Source organism: Talaromyces proteolyticus, assembly GCF_021365285.1.
Source record: "Talaromyces proteolyticus strain PMI_201 chromosome Unknown BGW36scaffold_5, whole genome shotgun sequence".
In the NCBI taxonomy this organism is placed as follows: Eukaryota; Fungi; Ascomycota; class Eurotiomycetes; order Eurotiales; family Trichocomaceae; genus Talaromyces; species Talaromyces proteolyticus.
In genome coordinates, this window is record NW_025764281.1 from 287,575 (window position 1) to 307,921 (window position 20,347).

At 45.3% G+C, this 20,347-nt stretch overlaps 9 protein-coding genes across 9 annotated transcripts; 6 read left to right on the plus strand and 3 right to left on the minus strand.

Annotated features, from left to right (window-relative positions):
• The first annotated feature begins 1 nt into the window (after position 1).
• Positions 2-2,263, plus strand: BGW36DRAFT_144614 (uncharacterized protein). Its single transcript, XM_046209459.1, has 2 exons — positions 2-731; positions 802-2,263. The coding sequence occupies exons 1-2, from the start codon at positions 105-107 to the stop codon at positions 2,041-2,043; spliced, it is 1,869 nt and encodes a 622-aa protein (XP_046072818.1). The 5' UTR covers positions 2-104; the 3' UTR covers positions 2,044-2,263.
• A 913-nt stretch (positions 2,264-3,176) lies between these two features.
• On the minus strand, positions 3,177-3,620 carry BGW36DRAFT_426067 (cytochrome P450; the record flags this gene model as incomplete). Its single annotated transcript, XM_046220212.1, has 2 exons — positions 3,177-3,344; positions 3,411-3,620. 2 exons carry the CDS (start codon positions 3,618-3,620, stop codon positions 3,177-3,179), a joined length of 378 nt encoding a protein of 125 aa, XP_046072819.1.
• Positions 3,621-4,475: 855 nt separating this feature from the next.
• On the minus strand, positions 4,476-5,680 carry BGW36DRAFT_317747 (putative short-chain dehydrogenase/reductase family protein). Its single transcript, XM_046212588.1, has 2 exons — positions 4,703-5,680; positions 4,476-4,631 (listed from the first exon to the last, which is right to left on the minus strand). The coding sequence occupies exons 1-2, from the start codon at positions 5,578-5,580 to the stop codon at positions 4,520-4,522; spliced, it is 990 nt and encodes a 329-aa protein (XP_046072820.1). The 5' UTR covers positions 5,581-5,680; the 3' UTR covers positions 4,476-4,519.
• A 269-nt stretch (positions 5,681-5,949) lies between these two features.
• Positions 5,950-7,093, plus strand: BGW36DRAFT_375942 (uncharacterized protein). The gene is made up of 2 exons (XM_046215822.1): positions 5,950-6,662; positions 6,729-7,093. Exons 1-2 carry the CDS (start codon positions 6,180-6,182, stop codon positions 6,996-6,998), a joined length of 753 nt encoding a protein of 250 aa, XP_046072821.1. The 5' UTR covers positions 5,950-6,179; the 3' UTR covers positions 6,999-7,093.
• A 1,360-nt stretch (positions 7,094-8,453) lies between these two features.
• BGW36DRAFT_144657 (uncharacterized protein) lies at positions 8,454-9,202 on the plus strand. The gene is made up of 2 exons (XM_046209461.1): positions 8,454-8,709; positions 8,772-9,202. The coding sequence occupies exon 2, from the start codon at positions 8,797-8,799 to the stop codon at positions 9,157-9,159; it is 363 nt and encodes a 120-aa protein (XP_046072822.1). The 5' UTR covers positions 8,454-8,709; positions 8,772-8,796; the 3' UTR covers positions 9,160-9,202.
• Positions 9,203-10,107: 905 nt separating this feature from the next.
• Positions 10,108-11,943, plus strand: BGW36DRAFT_406351 (uncharacterized protein). The gene is made up of 3 exons (XM_046218996.1): positions 10,108-10,356; positions 10,420-11,810; positions 11,861-11,943. Exons 1-3 carry the CDS (start codon positions 10,297-10,299, stop codon positions 11,880-11,882), a joined length of 1,473 nt encoding a protein of 490 aa, XP_046072823.1. The 5' UTR covers positions 10,108-10,296; the 3' UTR covers positions 11,883-11,943.
• A 2,501-nt stretch (positions 11,944-14,444) lies between these two features.
• BGW36DRAFT_375946 (uncharacterized protein) lies at positions 14,445-15,490 on the plus strand. Its single transcript, XM_046215823.1, has one exon. It carries the CDS (start codon positions 14,571-14,573, stop codon positions 15,198-15,200), a length of 630 nt encoding a protein of 209 aa, XP_046072824.1. The 5' UTR covers positions 14,445-14,570; the 3' UTR covers positions 15,201-15,490.
• A 1,470-nt stretch (positions 15,491-16,960) lies between these two features.
• On the plus strand, positions 16,961-17,779 carry BGW36DRAFT_375948 (uncharacterized protein). The gene is made up of 2 exons (XM_046215824.1): positions 16,961-17,191; positions 17,248-17,779. The coding sequence occupies exon 2, from the start codon at positions 17,258-17,260 to the stop codon at positions 17,519-17,521; it is 264 nt and encodes an 87-aa protein (XP_046072825.1). The 5' UTR covers positions 16,961-17,191; positions 17,248-17,257; the 3' UTR covers positions 17,522-17,779.
• Positions 17,780-17,785: 6 nt separating this feature from the next.
• On the minus strand, positions 17,786-18,708 carry BGW36DRAFT_144683 (uncharacterized protein). The gene is made up of 2 exons (XM_046209462.1): positions 18,296-18,708; positions 17,786-18,235 (listed from the first exon to the last, which is right to left on the minus strand). The coding sequence occupies exons 1-2, from the start codon at positions 18,622-18,624 to the stop codon at positions 17,899-17,901; spliced, it is 666 nt and encodes a 221-aa protein (XP_046072826.1). The 5' UTR covers positions 18,625-18,708; the 3' UTR covers positions 17,786-17,898.
• Between the last annotated feature and the right edge of the window lie 1,639 nt (positions 18,709-20,347).

Consider the following 20,347-nt stretch of genomic DNA (forward strand, 5'->3'; position numbering starts at 1 on the left):
GCCTATCTCACCAGATGCCCTTATATTTCGCGGAGTGATAACCCAGTAGAGCCGTTTCTGCCCACCTCTCCTTCTCGTCTTGCCAGCTCATCCCATCAGCGGATATGGCTGCTCCCGGGTCTCGTCAGGTCAAGAGACCGCGGTTGTCGCTCAGCTGTGTCGTTTGTAGGGCTCGCAAGGTCCGCTGTGGGCGTGAGCAGCCCGAGTGTACCAACTGTACGCGAATGAATAAGAAATGCGTGTACAAGACCATGGTCCGTGACGAATTGACCGGTCGTGTCCGACAGCTATCCCTCAGTCCCAAAGACCGAGACCCCGCCGAGCTGAATCTTCCGCACAGCAATGAGTTGCCTGGCAGATCCTCGAATCTACTCTGGTCTCCACCCGCTGTAGCGACTGGTCTAACGGACTTGGGGGAAGCGCGTATCCCGCACATGAGCAGCAGTAGCAGTAGAAACAGGAGCTTATCCGGCACCGACCCGGGCCAGTCCCGGACACAGCAGCATCCAGTGCATGGCGACCTGGCTAATCCAACCGTGCCCTCGTGGGAGGAAGCCATGCAGGTTCCCAGTGACCACAACATTACCCGCCCTGCAAATAGCAGGCCGCCCAACCAGCGAGCATCATCACAAAATCCCAGCGAGATACTGTCCCCTGACTATCTCAGTCTGAGACGAGGGGCTCGCATTCAATATATTGGCAAGGCCTTTTGGGGGTTCGTCGCCGGACGGGTAAGAGGCGCCGCGCACCGTGTTGATCACCCGTAGGGTAGCTACTAATCGTCTGTGGTGTTCCTCGCAGGAAAGTCTGAGTGATAGCTTCTTCGACGAAAACCGCCATGCTCTGCCTGACCTGCCGCTCCCGCATATCGCCGCCGCCAGCCTGGCCAACTTGTTGAGATCCTTGCCCACCAAGCCCGTGTGTGATGTGCTGCTCCAGGCCTTCTTCATCGCCGTGTGGCCCCTTGCTCCCCTGGTGCACGCTCCCACCATGCAAGCAGAGTACGATGATTTCTGGGAATGGTGCCGGAATAGTAACACTGTGATGCCCCCAGCCAAGCTTCAAGATGATCCCACATTCATTAGTCTTCTATTTGCTGTCCTGCTCTGTGGCGCTTCTGCCGCGCCTATCACCATCTGGGCATCAGCCAGCCTACAGACTCTGCGGAAGGAGACGATAGTGAATCACTTGAAGTCAGCCTATACGGCGAGTCTCTCCATGAGTCAACATCTCGAGCACCCAACATTTAATACTCTAGTCTCAACACTTCTAACAGGGCCATTTGTGGACCATCCTCGGGAGCCGATGCGCAACCTTGTCTCTGTGAGCACAACCGTGCGCCTTGCGCAGACCATGGGATTTCATTCGGAGTGGGCGTCGTCTGCGTTGGACCCAGTAACTCGGGAGATGCGACGCCGCGCGTGGTGGCACATTATCTGGCTGGATGTGCAGTCGAGCATCTCCACTGGGCTACCCCTGTGCTGTGGGAGTGACATGCAAGAGGCAGTGAGCATGCTGGCCTGCACGCGGGATGAAGAAATTGGCAGTGTTTCTGCTTCCTCTCCACCGTCTGCCGAATCGTCGACGTCGGGCGAGTCCGTGGCCATGATCTATGCCATCGGACGCTTCGAGACGGCCCGTCTGGAGTCGATCATTGTCACTCGCCTACAAAGCGCACAGGGGCTGACCCATGAGGGGTTCCGAGAGCTGGTCACGGCCACAAAGCAACTTCATCACAAGATTAACGCTCTCCTCGCCAAGATCCCCACGCGCGGAATCCCGGAAAAGGGGTTCATCCCATCTCGCCTTGCAAACGCCTCCCCGCTCACGCACTCGTCTCTGTACAAGGACGATGCGAACCAGCCCACTGTTTTTGCGGCCTGGACACGCATCATGCTTACGCTCCTCAAGTCTGAAGCGGCTATCTTATTGCAAAAGCCATTTTTGCAGCCACCCGAATGTGAGAACCCGCACGCGCGGAAGTCATGGACCAGGTACGTCATAGTCGGGATTCCTAGGTGTCTCTCTTTCATTCCTCTATAATTCCTTTGGAGAAAAACAAAAACAAAAACAATTAATTATTCCATGATATTTTGGCTATATCCTGTATGCAAAAAAAATCTGTTGTACAGACCTTAAAAACTCCTACATATACATATCGGATCAGTTTCTTGTTGACCCGCTACTTCTATGATTAACTTATGTTGGTAGTATTGCGCAGCTCTGCTTGAGCTACCTGCGTAATTATTTGCAACTTTACCAAGCTCCAGCGTTTGCGCCCTATGTGTGGTCCTACTGCACGTACTATGGCCCTCTCCAATGTACATTTCTCATCCTGATCTACCTGCGGTATTTCCGTGACGCGCCAGATTATCAGCTAGCCCGATATTGCGTCGACGAGGTCATTGACCACTTCATATCTCAGTATCAATTACCGGACTCCTCGTCGACAGACGGTAACCAGGACGATCCTAGGGCACGGATGCCGGTAGCCATCCAAGCTCTTGTCGACCTTCACGGTCGTCTGGACTCGCCACTAGGTGGTGATGAGCCGCCACCACCGCCGGCTAATTTGGATCCGTGTCAATTCCGCATGCCTGGGACCTATCTCACGACCAAAGCAAACGACTCCCGCAATCAATCCGTTCAAACAGGTTCGGTTGCCTCCTCATCCGCCACTGCTCACAGAGAGAGTGGCCATAGCACCACATCCGGCATTACCAGACCCCCACCATTCCCTCTGCCGGCCACGAGCATCTCGGCACCGGCGATCGACCTGTTTCGTACAGGGCTCGATTCGGTGCCGGGCCAGGATTTCCTCGCCAGTATGTCCGATCTGGCTGCCTTCTCGTCGCTGCTGACGATGGAATCAGAGGACTTCTTGGGAAACGCCGACCTCATTTCATGTCCTTCAGAGTTGTGTCTACCAACTGTAACTCGAAGCGGCGAATAATATAGGCAATCGCCATGTACATTTCCAGATAAGGCAGTCTGAGAAGACAAAATAGCTAGCTCTCAACATATACGAGATAAGCAATGAAGGAGAGAGGAGCATCACGCACTAGATACGAAGACACGAGCGGTTTTCGCGCGAGAATGCCACCATGAACTTGTTGAACTTGGCCATCTCCTCAGGGCCCTGTAGCCATCGATCTGGACCAAAAGTCCGTGAGTTTTCAAAGAGTGTCTCGTTGTAGCGGGTGTGGTAAATTGCCATTCACACGCGAGTCCCCTTCGGGGATAAATCGGCTGTCAGGAAGATGGACTCCCCGTGGGAGGACTAGACGTGGTGTGCGTGAGTCGGCAGGAGATGAATATCGTAAACCTTTCTTGATTACCTCTGTCTACGGAGAATGCAACGTCTTAGCCCGTAATAGTCAGCTTGTCAGAGGAAGATGGAGGAAACGAACTAGATATGGCAGCTGCTCTAGTTTGCTGTAGTTCACATGAGAGTCCGGCCGTAGCATCACCGTCTTCAACTGGGCCAACAACCGGTCCTGAATTTCTTGGTTGTAAACAATGTAAAGTAGGGTGACCGTATTTGGAATACCTGTATTGCCATTTCCTGCGGAAATGAGGGTGAGGGTCTCATCTCGCAGCCCCTGTTTATCGGGCACCATGTATCCTTAGTCTGGGACGGAGATCAATAGCCCGCTCCATTACCGTGGGGAATAAGGGTGTTAACCCTTCTGCTGCAGCAGCTATGTACTCATCAATTCTTCGGGAAGCAAACTGCAGTCATAATGGTTGGTTTGAGTTCGCAGGTTATATTGGGGTATCTAACTGTCGGCTCTTCAGTTGGGCCCTTACCTGTTCTAGTTCATATCCCATCTCCACGGAATGAGAAATGCATCGCGCGATCCACAAAGGGAGGCTATTGAACATCCGGACGAAGGGGAACACTTTGATGACATGTAAACTCGGTAGATACATTTTTAAAACACGCACTGGCAGTCATTGAAAGTCCAGATGTGATAGGGTGTCGAGGGATTTCCCAAAAGCAAATTCCGAGATCATGTCTATTGAACATCAACTTCCATAAAGTGCTTACTTGATAGAGGAATACACCTACCCATTGCAAGAGACTTCAATGCCCGGTGGCGCTGCGTGTGGCATTAGAGATGACCAAGGGAATTTGTTTGCTGCACTGGAGTTAGTACGGCTATCTGCCGTAGCTGTTCCAGGGAATTTTGTGGCCTTGTATTGGAATCCCCTGCAGAAGGGCGGTAGGGTGGTCAACTCTACGAACAAACTGACTTCTCAACTTGCAGCCACTGAATTCTACAGTATGGAGATATAACGGGGTGCCTGACATAAGACAGCTTAACAAGTTGGAAACGGATGAACAACAGGGAATTCTATCGTGTCGCGCGGTCATTAATGTGACTGCAAGATTAAACATGTAGCTACAAATAGAAACCATGGTTACGACTTAAGTATTACGAGAGCCACGTAGATGCCAACGAAAGAGGGAATTAAAGATAATGGGTGAACAGCTCGCTTATTCCTGCTACTAGCTCTATTTGAACTCTAGTGGGAGTGTGATTAACTGACTTATCTCGGTGACAGTCTCCTCCCAGAGCTTCTTCTGTACCTCCTGACCAGCCGGCGACGATACGTACGGGTTGTCACTAGTGAGGGAGGGCGAGATTAGTTGGTTGTTAAATACGGAGATTGCGCTAAGGGACACAATATGACTTACTCAGCGATACTTTTATCTGTCAAAAACTTTCCATGAGATTCGGGCCCTGCAACCAGGGCAGCATTGAGAATGATCCAGCCGCCCACTTCCGCAGATCTCGCACGAATTGCCTTGATGACATTCACCACTGCGCGCAAATAGATCGGGAGAACATCGCTCATGTTCGTGTTAATCATTCCGGGGCAGAGCATGTTGATAATAACCTTCTTGGGATCCACCCGGGGCGCCAGACTGTACAGGAAGAGAAGGCAAAGGAGCTTGGAGTCACCATATCTCTGGAACGGGCTGAAGAACTCCTCCTTGTCCATATGTTCGATAACAGATTCGTCCGGTTGAAGAGGCGTATTCTGGAGGCTCGTACCCTCAAAAGCCCGACTGCCGACCCAGGTGATGCGGGCAGGGGAGCCGGTTTTTTGGGCACCGGCTTCGAGGTACGGTAACAACTCGGCAATCAGGAGAGCGTTGGAGTAGTAATTGACCTGGATTGTGCGATCATGGCCACTTGGGCTGCGTTCGGGCTTCAGCAAGCCGATGCCCGCGTTGAGAATGAGAATGTCGATAATGGGGACCTCCTCACGGAGTTGCTTGGCGAACCGCTGGACACTGTCGTATTTGTCGACGTCGAGTTCCATGACTTTGGCGGTGGTGTTGGGGTTATGGGTTTTGGTGCGAGACTCACCATGTAACTGTTTGACAATATCCTGGCCCTTGGCTACATTCCGGACAGCGAGGATGACGGTTGAGATATTCAGTCGTAACAGCTGTCGAGTGACTTCTAGTCCCATGCCAGAACTAGCACCGGTGACTACGGCCGTTTTGCCTTGGAGGTCGATTCCCGTCGGCAGCGGAGTAACTTTGGGCTGGGTTAATTTGGGCATGGTGATTGATACGATTGATAGTTAGGAGATAGGAGAGAGGAATATAGGGGTAGACGAGTGAAATAAGGGCCAAAGAAGAATTATGACAGATGAGAGCCTGGACTGGTGCATGGCAAAAAGAATCCTCATAATTAAACTGATTAACTATCTAACCATACCTTAATAGCTCAACAGCTTGAATAAGCTTGATAATCCTCTTTCTAGAATTTCAAGGAGTTGCTTACTGAACATCTATGTGACGGATTCATCTAACGAGATTGGGCCAATTATCATCTATTATGTGGTCGATGATTCAGCATTCGGCCGACTCTAATCTCAAAGCAGCCTAACGTCGCCCGAGCGACGTGATAACCCTTGCCCTAAAGTGAACTCTTTTTATCATCCCTCGTCTATCTATCGCCTGTCCGCTGACTTCGCCGTATGGCGCGCTCAGCCGGAACGGCTATCACCGATAGAGGAACGTCTTAGGAAATTATATTATCCAGCATGATATTGTACAGTCATGCAGACTTAGAGTTCCTCACCGCTCGATTCGACCGCATTCTTGCGTTGTCGCTCTATAATCTCGAGTCAATCAGCGCTTCCTCTGTCAAGTTTCAATGGCGCCATATAAACCCCGCAGCTTCACCGCAGGAGAGGACCCGTTGAGCAAGTTCATCGTAGTGCAAAATCTGCCTCGACCGCCAGATCGGCAGTTCCTTTTCCATGGGATCATGCGTCCGAGCAGGGGAATCTACGCAGAACTTATTAAAGGCGGAAAGAACCCCCCTACGCACTTCCATCGATCAAAGTGGGAGTTCTTTCGCGTGCTGAAGGGGAATCTAACGATTAACTTGAATGGGGTGCCTGCTCATGTCACCTCGGCTACCGGTGAGATCGCGGTGATCCCGTACACGCATCACGTCATCTACGGCACTCCGGGAACAGAAATGAACGAGGTTAAATTCGTCATTAGTGCCACTGATCGACCTGCTGAAGACAATGTGACGGGGTTGGATCAAGAATTTTTCGAGAATTGGTATGGATATCAAGAAGATATTTTCGAGCGTGGGGTGAAGTTGGATCTCATCCAAGCCTTAGCGGTATGTATGACAAACTTATTTTTGCTTTCTGGACGCGTATGATGATCAGCTCCCTTACTTGGGCAGATGTTTGATGCTGGAGGAACCTATCTCTCGCCTCCGTGGTGGGTTCCATTTCGTTCGTGGGTCGGGTTGTTCCTGGGGATCGTCATGGGACGTTGGATAGGGGGCCTGCTCAGATATGCACCTTTCTATCCAGAGTGGACGACTGATTGGCAAGGTGCATGTGACATTATGGAACGAAGCTACTTTCAGTGGCGATTTGTAAAGCGGAATGCACAGCAACTAGCTCGAAAGAAGTTCGAGATGAAAAGTCTAGAAATATTCCTGTTCTAGAAACAATTTTCCCACCAACCAATGGCTGACTCAATGATATCCTGTTAGGCATTGGCGCAGCTAGGTATCGGACGCGGGTATATCGTATAGTGGCACCTTTTCCTTTCGTGTAAACGATCCCTCGTTCCTGGTAGATACATTCCAAGCCTATCTAGCTGTAGCGGCATCGCTACCATCTGAAGTTGAATTCTCGTACGTACCTCAGGGAATCATCCCAAATCTAGTCACACAGGGTCGGTCCCAGAACGGAGGGAATCTCCTAGGTCTAGAAGAGATACCTCAGGTTTATATGTATTAACTCCCTCTCTTTCTTCGCGGGCGTAGAAACCCTTCTGACAATCCCCCTCGTCTTAGGGGTGGATATCTTCGCACAGTGGCCCGCTGAACTAGGAGACGCAACTATTGTAAATGCTATAGATTCAGTGGTGGCGAATCTAACATCCCAGGCCCAATCCCAGGGTCTGTTGCTTCCTTTTATTTACGTCAATGACGCTGGCCCCAAGCAGGAACTCCTGGTTGGCTATGGATCCAAGAGTTCCCAGTATATCCAGAAAGTAGCAGCCAGGTATGATCCCAAAGGAGTAATGCAAAAGTTGCAGAATTATAGTTATTTTATCTCAGATAAGATATGAGTACATGTGATATACATAATTATCTGTAGAATACATTTCTTGTGTCATAATTGATAAAGTACGTTATTGTCATTGCATTTTAATAACAAAACCTGTCTGTCGTCATATTATGACCGGCTTGATACCCTTGCTCTATAGACTCAATATCGAGCGGTGAAGCTTCAATTCACCCACATCTAGTTTTTCCAGACACCCCCCGGACATGGCCCTGTCCAGACCGTGCTACAAATCGTCATTAATTTGCCTTTGGATAGACTGCCTGTGGCTGTTACCTTTTATCGCGTAAAGTTGACAGTTCCTGCGTTTCTGGGGTCGCCGTCTAAGCCAATGATGCGGAATCGATCATGGGTGATTATGCTGCGATCTAGGTGATTGGTGGGGCAGGCTCAGGTGACAGTGCGGATAGTGAGCGGCGGTGATGAGGTATAGAGCGGCAGGCTGCAAGCGCTAATCTGGAAACTGACGAACCCCGATCTCTCTTATAATAGAGTGGCGTTGAAGTAGTTTTAATGAAGCGCTAAACCGGCGCGCCTTAGCCCCAACACTAATAAATAAGACTCAGCTAAAAACTGCAAGGTATCTTACTATAACGATTTTATTACAAGTATTTTCATTATATTATGGTAATTTCGGCCTATTCATAAATTATTATGGTTTGGTATGAGCACTAGCTACTTCAGTGCCATTGTACATCTGTACAACTAATAACGGTACTAGCCTGCTTACCAAAGACTCCCAATAGGGCATTAGATGTTCAATTCATGTAGTAGACATCTGTGCCTATTAGGTCCTGTCCACTTATTGGTCTTGTTTCAGCCTTGTGGATCGAAAAATTGTCTTTAATCTCTCATCTTCGATTTGAGATGTCAATTCGAATTAGGTCAATGTGAATTCTAGCCACCAATCACAGTGTAATCAAACTGCAGGATGAGTCATTACTGACTGGTTACCTATTCGAGTATTCAAGACTCGCAGCCTTTTTTTGGATATTTAAGAAGTACCAGTATTCCCGAATTTGACGTTTCCAAATAAGAAGCTGCTTTTCAACTTTCCACCAAATAGACCACAATTATACCTAGGTATGTGAGAGAAGACTTTATCGGAGGTTTACCAGAAAGATGAGAGTTAACCGGGGAAATAGATTGTATTCATCTTTCAATCTCAGTATGGTTTCTAAAATCTACTCGGCGGTCGTCGCCTTTTCTTGTTTATTGAGCGGTGCTATCGCAGAAGACCTCGCTGCCGTGTATGGTTATACTTCCTACAGTTGCGGTAACGATGCAAGCTTTTCGTACACTTTTCCATGTGGAGGAATAGGATGCTCGAATTTAGGATCTGGAGTTGCGGCCTTGGGTTTGCATCGCGCGCATGTTGGCGACGAAGGAGTTACTTGTAGTGCCTATAGTGAATCGAACTGTGAAGGAAAAGAGCAAAGTATGGGAATTGGAAAAGGCAAGGATTGGGGCTGCACAAACTCGCAGATTGGTTGGATCAAGTCTGTTCAGTGTTATCAGGGTTGCAATTCATAAACCTACCAGTTTGCGAGCAGTGATGTGGGTTAAATAGGAGCATATAAGATACATATGTATATAACTGCCCAATATCGTACCAGTTTTCATACTGCCTTTTTAATGGTGGTGTTCACAAAATTTATGCCTGCGGGCCTACGGTGTTTGAGATGCTCTTGTTCGCATCTCCAAACTCCTCTAGGGAATAGCAACAGCAACCAGTTACATTACAGTCCTTGTAAATATACACGCAATAATACCAGAAATACGATGTCTGGAATACATATCTTATATTCCGATGAATTTTCATATCTTAAACTTTGAGCCGGAAACTGAGTATAGGGCTGGATTGGTACAGATGTCTACATTCAATACAGAGGGACTTTAATAAACTGGTTTTTATCCAAATCCCAAAGGTTAAACATCGAGAATAATAAGAGAAGCAATAAAATTACTATATCATGTCGCTTTATTGCCTAGCGATGTCTTAGCTCTCCTTATTTTAGAGAATAGAAGACTGACTTTGGTGTTGATATCTTTTGATTGTAAATTTGTCCAGAGCTTCTCGATGAAGAATAGTTTGGACTTCGGCTCTAGATTATTATATCTTGTCCATTGTAACAGTGGGATTGGAATAACGTCGGCCAGGAGGAGACGACGAGTATTGGTTAGCCTCCCATGGATGGTAAATTTTGGTATTTTCAGCCAATTTACAAATACTACAGTGTAGTCACGGCCCTTTTATTAATTTAAAATTTTAGAACTAATTAAAGTTTAGTAAACCTAACATTTTGGGACTAGTTCTGATTTATTCGGACAAATAAACTCACATTGTGATTTCTTCTAATTAAGTGTAATTATGAAGGCCTGATTTACATGTTATTACAAATACCAAAAATTCTTACACCAACCCCAGCCTAGATACTGAGATAAGTCAAAGATTTTTTCTAATCCAACCAAAAAAGCCACATTTGTCAACCTGCGGCGCCATCGGAGCCCCGCGGCCCTTTCGGTAACTTCTGCCATGAGGTCACCTATCTAGGATGTCGCCAAGCCCCTCATCTTGTTTCAACTGCTACAGTGCAGGTGCATACGCGTTCCATTGCGGTGGATCACAATATCTGAGATTGTTTATTGCAACAAATTACGCACGCAAGGATGGTATACCGCGGTAAACTCTCGCCCAATTGTGAGCCATGCCGCGCACGGGGAACAAAGGTGTGGCAGATCCCTTGACTTATTCGTCATTTTATGTCATGCGTCAAGTCTAACCATTAGCAGTGCGATCTGGCTCGCACGGGATGCTCACAATGCTCCAGGCGTGGAATTGTTTGCCATGGCTACCGGGAGGTTTCTGGACTGCGCGTCGTTAATGAAACCGATCGGTTTTCTCGGAAGGCCATTCGTGCAGGACATCAGTATGGAGGTGATTTTGGGAGACAGGTTCAGCGCCAACGCAAAATCGTTCAGTCATTGCCTGTTAGCATACTACAACCCACGCTAGAAGACGTAGCGAATAGTTTTTTCTTCACCTCTTTTGTTCCAGGCAGCCACTTTGGTTATCTCCCGATCGTTAGTCATGCCACTGCGCTTGCGAACCCTCTTACGGCATGCATTCGTGCTGTCGCGGTGGCGAGTTTCGCCAGCGAGCAACAGAATCCGAGTATGATGAAGGCAGCTCTGAAGCATTATTCTATTGCGCTTCGTGAGACTCAACCCACTATGACATCATCATCAAGCATTGCAGCTCAAGACAGCACTATCATTTGCGTTTTACTTTTAGGGCTTTTTGAAGCCCTATGTCACAAAGGCCAGGCAAATCCACACAATTATACCACGCATAACGCCGGCGCTCTAGCGCTCCTGGAACTGCGCGGCCCGGAACTCGTTCAGACGCAAATCGGGTATCAGCTATTTCTCCAAGTCAGTAGTAATATCCGTGTCAGCTGTATTGTGCACCAAAAGCGTACGCCGCCACGTCTTCTCTCTTTGCACCGACGAATGGCTCCGTTTATCGACCCAGCAGATCCCAAAGTACGGTTTTTCACTATTCTCGACGATTTCGCAGAATTACAGGCTGTAGTTCTCGAAAACGGTATTAGTGGCTCACTTGAAGTCGCATTTTCTGCATCACGCCTTGATTCCCGATGTGAAAACATGATGTCTACTATATATGACTCGTCTCTTTACACTACTCACATCTCTGACCATGAGGTTGCATTTGGGTATGGGCGAGAATGGCACCAGTATCCCGACGCACATATAGCACAATGGTGGAATTCAGTGCGTCAGACACGTATATATCTGAATCAAATAATCTTAAATCAGCTAGACTCAGCGATATACGAAGATGCTGAAATTGAATCTGACTGTCTGGATATGCAACTAGCCGCTATAGCTACAACACAGCAACAGGCTGCCGACATCTGCGCTAGCGTTCCACAGTTCGCCCAGGCAATTCACGAAAATCGGTTACAGTCTAATGTGGCTGCATTAACACTGGTAAGCCGGCTGTTTTTCCCTCTGTGTACCGTGGGAATCTCATCTGTTGTGCCTGATTCAATGAAACGTTATGCTGCTCGGTCGCTGTGGTTTCTAGGCACTGCAGCCAAATTTCCACAAGCTGTAGAGGCTGCGAAAATGATTGAAGACAAGTCATTGGATACTAGTTGGTGAGTGATACAAGTCCAAACTCTTCGTTCCCACCAGCTGACGTTTGAAGGGTACATATTTTTCATGTTTAAGTTTGTAGTAATTGTTTAATAAATTAATTTGAATATAATGAGTTGTATCCAACTTTTGTACAAGATATGACAGGCCTGAATTGTTGCGCTTCTAACAATGGCCATAGCTCCCTTATATTAGCGCAAAATCCTAGTACTAATAACCCGATACTGTACCGATCTACTGAATTGGCATTTTGTGCCTCAACTTTCAAATGACTTATGAAATGTTACCTGCAAACAACACACATAATAATCACGCTTTTCAGCTCTTGCATAGTCATCGAGATAGCTCCACGAGGAGAAATTGTCCCGCTCGGTAAGTCAATTTTAAACGAGCTTTTAGAATATCTAATTGAATACAATTTGTATTTGTTATTGTACTCTACCATATGTTGACAGATTGATAACAAGGAGGGACCGGTCACCACCCAGTTAGATTTACTAAATATTTTCCAGCAATTTAAACATGATTCAATGAAAGTGTAAGAATAAATTCCATAGGATCCGATCTGCAAGCCTTCTTGAATCAAGCTCTCAATCTATCTGTGCTATATAGCTTTCCTAAGAATCCACGAGCACCGTAATTCAAATTAAACTTTGCATGATGAAGTTCATGCATTCTAGCTACGTTATGAAAAAGGCCATAATCACTATGAACCGTGGCAGTCGTAAAAGGCCCGTAGGATAGAAATAGCCAAAACGTCAGAAAATGGCTTTTTAGTAATCGAGGTTGAAGTACGATGGGTAGAGCATTGGCGAATATTTGCTCTATCGGATGGGCGTATTGTGCTAAAAATACTATACGCGCCGTGAAGCGATGATGTTTTTCGTGAATATACTTATAAAGTTTTGATGGCGTAGAGTCCGGTTGGTATAATAGACATGATTTCTCGTAAAACAATAGATAACGCCATGTCTCGAAGAATATTCCATATGCTCGGCAACTCAGACTCAACTCTCAAATGTGGTCGATGCCCAAGCAAGGCTGGAATGAACGCAATCACCCATCTGATGATTTGACCACGCAGCACAGTAGGCACGCAATGCCAGATCTAAGATTTTGAGGGCTTTTTTGATGAAGGCTGCATTTTATGTCTCTGTGCAAACTTTGGAACGAACTTTTCCATCGTTGTATATACAGTCGATGCAAGCATTGGAAAGGACAGAATCTAGCGGGAGGGTATATGGACAAATGTCATCAATTGATGTGTCCAAGGAATCGGTAAAACTGGGCATTCGAGGCAACTCAAAGCCGACACCGTGACAGAATGGCACTGGAGCTTATTGAGGTCTTTCAGCAGTTTTCTTATGTATTTGCTCTTTTGTCCACTACTTCCTTAACTATATGATTCATGAGGAACCAGTATTGGTTAGTGAAGTATTAAGTCTACATTTAGGGTTGCGATTTAATTGTTAAGAGATTAAAAGATGCAGCCGCGTTAAGTCACCGATGTTGCCGCATCGGGAGTAGATGAGTAATGAACACGGTTGGATCGGATACCAGTAAACTATCTTTAACAGTCTTCAAGTTAACTACTAGACTTACTCCTGAAGGATCGGGCACCACATATAAAGCAAGTGGGCGGCTTGGTGACGTTAGCGTGCGGGAAGCGTCATGAACTAACTGGTTTAAGTAACCAGCCAGTAATCAGTAACTAACTTGTTTAAGTAACCAGCTAGTAGTAACAAATTTGATTGGTGTATATAAAACCTTGGCAAAATTCGTGTTGTATTGAAAACGTATTGGATATGATCACTATCATCCTATTGTAGCCTGAAGGTAGTATAGGTGGGCTACTCTATCAGAATTGAGCTAATTTTATAATGGACGGATTCGGCGGAGAATTGCTCATTGGTTACTTCTAGCTTCTGCCCGTGGACGCAGTCCTCATACGGTGGGATGAATTATGTTTGAGGGATAACACTGAAAAGACGGTAATAAAAGTAAGCACTAAAGATTTAACCGAATTAAAAACTGACAAAATCTCTTTTTATAATGTATAATTTCAGACTAGTGCTACAACTATTATGGGGCAATACAAGTCCAAATTTTTAGTGCTATCCTCAAACATAATTCATACCTGATGTTTGATGCTGCATATGACCGAGCCGTCACAGGTGGCACTGAGGCTGAAATTATCACTAACAGTGAGTGATATTTTGTACGTAAATCCGGACAGACCTACATAGCTAATCTAGCAATCACTACGTATGAGTCATCCCCTAACCCAATACTGCAGTCAGTGTATATGTATATATACATATATAGTGATGGCCGTATACGGCAGTCTGTGCATGCAGGAATCGCTAGTATCAACTCATATTACTCGCCAGTATGCCAAATAGAGAAGAAAAGAGCATCTAGAACAACGGTATTTTACCCACTAATTCACGTGTTAGGCCTGATATGGAATCTATCAGCATCCGACAAAATCGCCACAATTTACCTAATATCAAAAATAGAACACAACTAGGTCTTCATAACCATCTAAGAATCATCTTACATCAAAAGTGAAGAATCGTTGAACCTATATAAAGGTGCCCGGATCACCCTGTTTGTAACAACTTTCCCAATGCAACAGCAAGTGAAGGTGAAAGCAACTCGAGCCTCTCTACTATCTTCACCTAAACCTGATTGTGTTCCTCCAAAACTTGTCTTCAATCTTACCATATCTTATTACTTATCTCTCATAACTTATTTGCATCATGAAGTTGACTAATTTGGCGCCTGTGCTTCCACTCGTTGCATCCATCCTTCATGTATGTGCAATTCCCATAACAAATGAGGATTCTCCAACAGTGTCCCTCTTCGGACACTTTCAAATATCTGCTGGCATAGCACCTGACACGATTGAAATCCAAGAAAATATGACCCAAAGCTCGATTACCAAACGTACCAACCCGACTGAGATGTACAATGGTGCTAATTACGCTGATGATGGTTGGGAGGTCGTCACCCGGTCACTGACCGATTACGTTCTGGGCTCGGACCTGAAACTCAACTCAATCAACAGGAATGACCTTGCCTCAGCTGTAGCCACCAGTGTGATCAATGTAATTGGCAACGGCAGCGCGCGTCAAAAAATCTCCGATGTCTGGAGCTGGTATGGCCAAACCCATGGCTCCTACGATTTCACCGATATTCCAAGGGGCCTGATATATGACATGGCTCTGGGTGCCATGCAGCATGCTACCGACCTATATGCCGACAATTATGACAAGAATAACTACGTCACGTGGGCTGTGTATTCTACTACTGGCCAAATGATTTACCAATTCGCCATTTATCCTCTGACTGCTAAATGGCCTACCGGGGGAACTGCATTTAATCCATAGTTTCTTTGCTCTCTTTGTTTGCGGAAAGAAGATATATTGCTCGGGTCTTTCCCCCTAAAAGTCCAACAATATTTTTTACTACTACCAGGAACCTGTTATTTTAGATTAATTCACCATAGGTGATTGGTCTGGTCAATAGGTGCAGGTCGATACCTTGGAGCTTGCACATGGCTTTGCCAATATATCTACACCGCCGCACACAATTTGCTAGTTTTCTTCCTTCGTTCTTGTCTTGATACTCTGGTGTATTGCTACCTAGATAGTTGAATTCATATTGATTTATAGAATCCTTACTAGATCGGGCAAATCCTCACAATTGTATCATCGTCGGCAAGCTCGGAAAGATCATCCGGGTTGTCGGCGGGTTCCCTCGTCTGCATTATCATGGGTCGATAAGTGCGTTGGCTGCGGTCTTGTGCTTCGCGTTTAGAGTGTTTAAGTGGAAGCACCGGAAGAAGCAGCTTGTTACGATAAACACAACTGGTGTTACGTCTTGAAAACAGGCGAAATACCCGATTCGAAGATACATGTATTCTATACATGGCTACGCACCAGTTGACATGTACTATTAGAATGCTTGTAGTCTCTGCTATTGGTTGAAATATGCTACAGAGCATCGGCTACTATAATACATTCATTTAATAATCATTCGCTGGATAACCTTAAACTTCTGGTCCGGCCTGCACACACCAAACAGAATGGACATGCTATGTATACAACCCATAATTTAAAGGTTACTCAATACGATAAGCTATTAAGTCTTATAACTGTGTTCTGGGCTAACAACCATACACTAATCTCCAATAGTACATACTACATAGGTACCTGAAAGACTTGAAGGAAATTACAGAATGAATCAGGTTTCTACAAATATCGCTATTGGTCGCATCACTCGGCTTCATGGTTATGGTGCCGCCAAAATGTAATCAACAAATCTATGAAAAGTAATCAAACCTTCCAAATTTATCCCGCACATCATTACCAATACATTGGTTTCAGAAGGCATATACTAATAATGAGGCTCCTAATACTAGTTATAATTAGGGTTGTTGGCGTCTCGGTTCGCGCCCTTCCAGGCTGGGCGGCTATTAGTGTCAGTCTACACATGTCATTGAACGATCTTTTAATCTACTATATTGCCTCTAAGCGCCATGTAGCTGCATCGGCCAGTTATTTGGAGAATAATAGGACAATATCGCATGAAAAGTCAAGTATGACTACTCTGTAAGCAACAACATAACACAGGGATGGCTTGGGTGTTTCAGGTCCACTACCGTGCGCATTCAAGCGCCGATAAAATAAAAAACAGACAAAGAAATCAGTGTAATTCGTATCACTGAGGTCGGATACTTCTGTTTGTGAAACAAATTTTGATTCAAACCCACCTGAACAAAACGAACAAGGTGCGAGTGTGCTATCGAAACCACGGCTGGCCACTAACAACGCACGTCTTGACGCCGGTCAAGACAACAGTCGTTCAGACTCTAGACCATGTTCCGCATGTAGAGAATCAAATTGTTTTCAACAGGATATTAACTAGATAGATCGATTGGCTCCTCTGTATCGCCAAAGTCAAATGGTTCGCCTATGCATGGGATTACAATAATCTGACCCTAGGGGCCAGGTCGGTAACTAAGTATAGCTTTCAGCATTCGAACAGGTTCTCCTAGGCGCATACCCAACGAAATTTTATATGTACGAGAAATTTTATTTAAACCGTCTGAGTGCCCGTCAACCTCATACAGAATTCACTGCTCATCAGAAAATCTCATTCTCAAAGTCTCCAGCTATTCGCATTTCGTCTTCCTCCACCCGATATATGCTTTCAGTCAACCCGGTCAGAATCAGACTGTAATATTCTATTTATTTGGACTGCTTACTTGGTCCCTTCACTTCCAGGACCTTGATCTACGAGTTATTTCGTTTTTTCTTTCGTTCTCGGGGTGCATCCATATAAATACAGTCTATAACTCAAGGACCTCTTTCGAATTGTACAAACTGCCCTTGATTATTCTAGTGTTCTAGGCTCATACTAATTTCAAAGCAGATTCAAAATAATGTCACGATACAGCAGGCGGGACAGCGGCAGCAGCAGCAGCAGCAGTGCTAGTAGCAGCAAGCCCGTCGGCAATGGTCGGTATAAAATTGCTGATCCAGATTGTGAGGTGTGCCAGGGGACTGGCTTAGCCCTTGACTATGGAATTTGCGATGATTGCATGGGGACAGGCAATAACATTGCTTATCACGAACTGACGTGCACCGTGTGCAATGGGAGTGGTAAGGTTGTAACTGGTGAAGATCGGTGCGGTTGCCTCAACTGATGCAAGCGAACGTTAAATTTGAAACATCCGTCTCAGGTGTGGTCTTCAAGCTGGACGGTGGTATGATGGGTTATGGATGAATATCTACGTGTGTACACCTGTATTTCGCTCTTGTATCCATTGTTTGAATGTGTTTAGTTTCCTATTAAGTGACCCTGAAATTGAGATTGAGAGTTTTGATTTCCGATTGATATTGAAATAGTGTTATTTATTTGTCGAAACTCGTGCTACAGATGAATAGAATGCTTTGAAGCGGCCTCTTCATTAATCATTATTCAGTCCGTATATATTCCTTATCCGGAAATCTATTCAACAACTAGCTGTGTAGTGTTTATGTAGTAAAATTTAGGAAAAATAAGTTCAAGTCGAAGTGATGCTCAGGAAGTCGGTTTTCTTTTAATGTTAGGTGGAGGGCCGTGTGTAATTCCTAGCCTGCGCTCCTCTTCCTTCTCCTTTGGCCGCGATTCAATCTGGGCGAGAAAGTCAGACCAAAATCTGGGTTTCACTTTTTTCTCTAGCCACTCCATATCCTCCGGGTGCTCTTTCATATATTCAAGCTCTCTGTCCGGGATCCTCTGCATTCTGCGAAGTCTTCTCTTGACAATATGTCGTATATGATGGTCTTGAATCCGCTCATATGACCCTGGTGTGAACGGGAACTCTTTAAGCTCGTCTTGCACCTCTTTAGACTGGAGAAGCTCTGGCATAGGCTCGCTATATACCAAGGTTAACACTTGTAAGTATTTGTTTGTGTGTAGAATGAGGTACTCATACAAGGTCTCTCCTGTCCATTTGTAGCAAAAAATCGGCACGTCATCATCGTTAGGAGAGCTACCGCAATCCACAAGGTAAAAACAAATTCGGTTATTATAGCCTAGTTCATCCCCATATGTGTACCAGCGGTGGAAACCAGGGACAAATTCATGGTTCCATTGATGTTTGGAGATGCGATGAAGCATTGGCATAAGTCTGGCACTATACGGATCACGACGAACCCTAGTCTTTGGTTCCGGATCTGGTTGCACCAGGTGTGTGAATGTTTGAACCAATACACGGGCTGGGCACGGTTGAAGCAGAGGGGGTTCGTTGGCGGTTGGATCCATGATTGTCGATATTCCCAATATCCCTTTGATAGACAGATTATTAATGCATTCACGAGCTACAAGACGAAGATGTGAGAGTCGCAGCACCTTAAGAAGAGGAGAGAGCATAGAGCATAAAGCGGCGGGCGCTTAAGGCCCTAAGCCACCCCTCGTTGCCCCACCCCGTGTCTTCTGTCTTCCAATCAAATCAAGCCTAATGTTTCAGGGTTTCTAAATAAGGAACAAGTTCTATATACACCACGACTGATTGGACACCATCTTTTATCAAAAAGCTGGAGAGTTGTGAAGGGACTGGCTGATTATGAGGTTCTACGGAGCCCATTTGTCCGACTACCCATTCAAGCGTCACCGAGTCTCAATTATATTCTCAACAATGGAAGGGACAGTTGAAGCCATTGGCTTGTAGGCAAAACAGTAATGCACGCTCGAAAGAGGCTAACAGCACTATTACGTGCTTTGATGGATGAAGTTATGTGAGTAGCTTGATCTAATTAACACCGCCAAAAATCACACTTATCAACAATATATTTCATGAATTAGATACATCGACAAGCTTCCTGTCGACTGAAAGCGTGTCCTGAGAGTCTCCAAGCGCCCTGTTTATCGTGTCTGCAAGCTAGCGCATAACCGTGCAATGTGTTAATATTAGTTAGCCACCGACAACAACAATAGCCGGCCAAGTGGGAGAGATCTATGAAGGTGCAGTTAACCAAGAACTATGTTCACTAGAGGCGAGTACTGTGTAATATAGCTATAAACAGGGCCGTAACTCTAAATATCATGCTATAGATTGTGATGAAGACATTACTAGAGATTCAAAAAGGCCATTATAGGTTTAGTTTAGCTTTCTGTATATAAAAGATGCTGATCAACTCAATGAGCATAGACCCCAGCCGAGCGTATATGGATCATTCTAGCCTAATTGTAAAGCGATGATTGGAAGAAGTTTTCAAAATTAGTCCCTCTTTATTATACTTTGAAGAATGGGGTATATGACGTTGTTTGCTGTGGTGGTCATTAGGTGAAACGATATCATCTATAGAGAATAAGAAAGTTATTCTGAGAATTTAATTTAGGGCGTGACAGCTTAAAAAGAATGAAAAAGGGAAGAATATTTAATATAGAATACATTATGATAAATGCATTTATATGAGGATTAGTTATAAATACTACCTATATTTGTGCGGGGTACCATATTAGCTAGTGATTAGGAAACTAATTGGTATAAATGGATGGACTTTTCTCAGAGACTGGAAAAGTTATTTACTTCGAGATAATGTTCAAAAGACATTCTATCACTAGTAATAGTTTCAAGATCAATTTAGCCATTAAAATATCTTTAGTCAAACTTATCTCTTCTAAAATTAGTCACTATCGGTCCTAAGGGGGACATGAAGTCACGGAGGTGGAAGAGTCTGCTCATTGCGTAGCGTAAGCAACCCTATATACAAACTATTGTAACGGCTTACTCGAATATAACAAACTATCAAGTCTCATAATTGCGTTCTAAACTATCAACCATCTACTAACCACATGTACTGGCGAGCACGTAGCAAGCATCGGCTTTCCACTCTCAAACCAGCTAAACTCCGAGTCTAATTCGGAATACTGAGAGACAGATCGCTACAATTAGGGAAGATGATTTAAACCCCGGATGTTGCTGGTATATGCTCGGATTAATTTCAAATCCTCAACAATTACATATTTTTAACAAAATGTAGGG

Bases quoted from the DNA above. Each gene is read 5' to 3' on its own strand.
- BGW36DRAFT_144614 (XM_046209459.1), top strand. From the start codon at position 105: ATGGCTGCTCCCGGGTCTCGTCAGGTCAAGAGACCGCGGTTGTCGCTC. The intron at 732-801 runs GTAAGAGGCGCC...TGTTCCTCGCAG, and splicing joins GGGGGTTCGTCGCCGGACGG to GAAAGTCTGAGTGATAGCTT.
- BGW36DRAFT_317747 (XM_046212588.1), bottom strand. From the start codon at position 5,580: ATGCCCAAATTAACCCAGCCCAAAGTTACTCCGCTGCCGACGGGAATC. The intron at 4,632-4,702 runs GTAAGTCATATT...CTCCCTCACTAG, and splicing joins ACAGATAAAAGTATCGCTGA to TGACAACCCGTACGTATCGT.
- BGW36DRAFT_375942 (XM_046215822.1), top strand. From the start codon at position 6,180: ATGGCGCCATATAAACCCCGCAGCTTCACCGCAGGAGAGGACCCGTTG. The intron at 6,663-6,728 runs GTATGTATGACA...TTACTTGGGCAG, and splicing joins ATCTCATCCAAGCCTTAGCG to ATGTTTGATGCTGGAGGAAC.
- BGW36DRAFT_144657 (XM_046209461.1), top strand. From the start codon at position 8,797: ATGGTTTCTAAAATCTACTCGGCGGTCGTCGCCTTTTCTTGTTTATTG.
- BGW36DRAFT_406351 (XM_046218996.1), top strand. From the start codon at position 10,297: ATGGTATACCGCGGTAAACTCTCGCCCAATTGTGAGCCATGCCGCGCA. The intron at 10,357-10,419 runs GTGTGGCAGATC...AACCATTAGCAG, and splicing joins GCCGCGCACGGGGAACAAAG to TGCGATCTGGCTCGCACGGG. The intron at 11,811-11,860 runs GTGAGTGATACA...TGACGTTTGAAG, and splicing joins AAGTCATTGGATACTAGTTG to GGTACATATTTTTCATGTTT.
- BGW36DRAFT_375946 (XM_046215823.1), top strand. From the start codon at position 14,571: ATGAAGTTGACTAATTTGGCGCCTGTGCTTCCACTCGTTGCATCCATC.
- BGW36DRAFT_375948 (XM_046215824.1), top strand. From the start codon at position 17,258: ATGTCACGATACAGCAGGCGGGACAGCGGCAGCAGCAGCAGCAGCAGT.
- BGW36DRAFT_144683 (XM_046209462.1), bottom strand. From the start codon at position 18,624: ATGGATCCAACCGCCAACGAACCCCCTCTGCTTCAACCGTGCCCAGCC. The intron at 18,236-18,295 runs GTATGAGTACCT...CTTGGTATATAG, and splicing joins AAATGGACAGGAGAGACCTT to CGAGCCTATGCCAGAGCTTC.